A 1,804-nucleotide genomic window follows, 5' to 3' on the forward strand; every position below is an offset into this window, starting at 1 on the left:
AGTCTCCTGCCTCAGCCTCCCAAGTAGCTGGGACCACAGGCGCCTGCCACAACGCCCAGCTATTTTTTGGTTGCAGCCGTCACTGTTGTTTTGGTGGGCCCCGACTGGATTCGAACCTGCCACCTTAGGTGTATGTGGCTGGTGCCTTAGCTACTTGAGCTACAGGTGTGGAGCCTGGATCATTCATTTTAATAAATAAAGATAAGCAATACAATGCTAATTAGACGATTGTGCCTCTTTGAACATTTCTCTTCATAGCTTAATATAAGAGATCTACTAATCAGAATCATTGAAAGTAAAGCTCAGACACCTATACCTTAAAAAATTTCTCCAGATCATTCTAATGGGTAGTCAGAGTTGAGATTACTAGAGTAGACTCTCAATTTTCAGGAATCGAACACTCAGGCAAATGACCCCAAATGTCCGTGACACATGATAATTTATACTGAACTAGCAAGTAAAGTTACTAGACTCGGCAACCCCATCTGATTATGACTTTTTTTTGCTACTTGCTATGGCCCTCGTGATGTTTGTGAAGAAATGTAACATTTCTTTGTTTTAAAAAAAAAAAGGTACCCAGAAGATGCTAGCACTAGGGACAGAAATGAGACCAACAAAATTTTGGAGAGTACTGATTTATTACAAAATTTATTAATCATTATTTGCTACTTGTATGCAATGAAATTAGATTTTTTAAATCTAAACATGATAAAGATATGAATCTGAGATAGCTATCCTATATTTGTTATACATTTTAATTCTAAATAGCCTAATTTCATATTTGCCTATTCATACCTTTCCTTATAACTTGTGTAACTCTTAAATGTAATAAAATGGAGTTAAGAAGGCTTCTAAACTTTCTAAAATTCAAACATTTCATTATAACACAGTTTTCTCAAATTTACTTCAAATTAGTGTACCATTACTACAGTCATACAACCTAACCAGAAAGATGCTTGTTATAAAATGGGTTCAAACAACAAATAAACTTTAATTTAATTGACTATATAAAAAAAGTTATTAAATGCTGAACTTTGAAAACTAGGGGATCTAGTAAGGAGGTGAAAATCCTTGGGTCAAATTGATTTGCTCCACCTTTACTAAGTTAGGTAAAGGGACTATATTATATGCTTAAAAAAAAGAAACATGGAGCCTATTTGTTACTTTGCCTTGGATCGATTAGAACTTGAAGTTGATGTGGTAAATAATATTCATTTTTTTTAAGTCATAACTGTGCACATTAATATAGTCATGGGGTACAGTGTGCTGTTTTTATATACAATTTAAAAAATTTTTCGTCAAACTGGTTAACATAGCCTTCAGTTCTTTTTCTTAGTCATTGTGTTAAGACATTTATATTCTACATTTAGAAAGATTCACATGTACCCTTATAAGATGAACCATAGGCGTGATCCCACAAATCACCCTCCCTCTACCCATCCCCCTTCCCCTCCTCTCCCTCTCCCCTTTCCACATATTCTTAGGCTATAATTGGGTTATAGCTTTCCTATGAAAGCTACAAGTTAGTTTCATAGTAGGGCTGAGTACATTGGATACTTTTTCTTCCATTCTTGAGATACTCTGCTAAGAAGAATATTTTCCAGCTCCATCCGTGTAAACATGAAGGAGGTAAAGTTTCCATCCTTCTTTAGGGCTGCATAATATTCCATGGTGTACATATACCACAATTTATTGATCCATTTGTGGATTGATGGGCACCTGGGCTTCTTCCATGATCTAGCAATTTCAACATGATTGTAGAAACAATACCTCTGTATCTTTGAAAGAACTAAGTAGTACACAG

General features: G+C 35.2%; 1 protein-coding gene across 1 annotated transcript in view; it reads right to left on the reverse strand.

Annotated features, from left to right (window-relative positions):
* Nucleotides 1-1,804, reverse strand: part of REV3L (REV3 like, DNA directed polymerase zeta catalytic subunit) — a 200,323-nt gene that overhangs the window by 107,574 nt on the left and 90,945 nt on the right. Inside the window, exon 6 of the mRNA XM_023512479.1 lies at nt 796-818. Within this exon, the coding sequence (XP_023368247.1) occupies nt 796-818 (23 nt within the window). The remainder of the gene's footprint in view (nt 1-795; nt 819-1,804) is intronic.

Source organism: Otolemur garnettii, unplaced genomic scaffold, assembly GCF_000181295.1.
Source record: "Otolemur garnettii isolate 467f Iridium unplaced genomic scaffold, OtoGar3 scaffold00002, whole genome shotgun sequence".
NCBI lineage: Eukaryota > Metazoa > Chordata > Mammalia > Primates > Galagidae > Otolemur > Otolemur garnettii.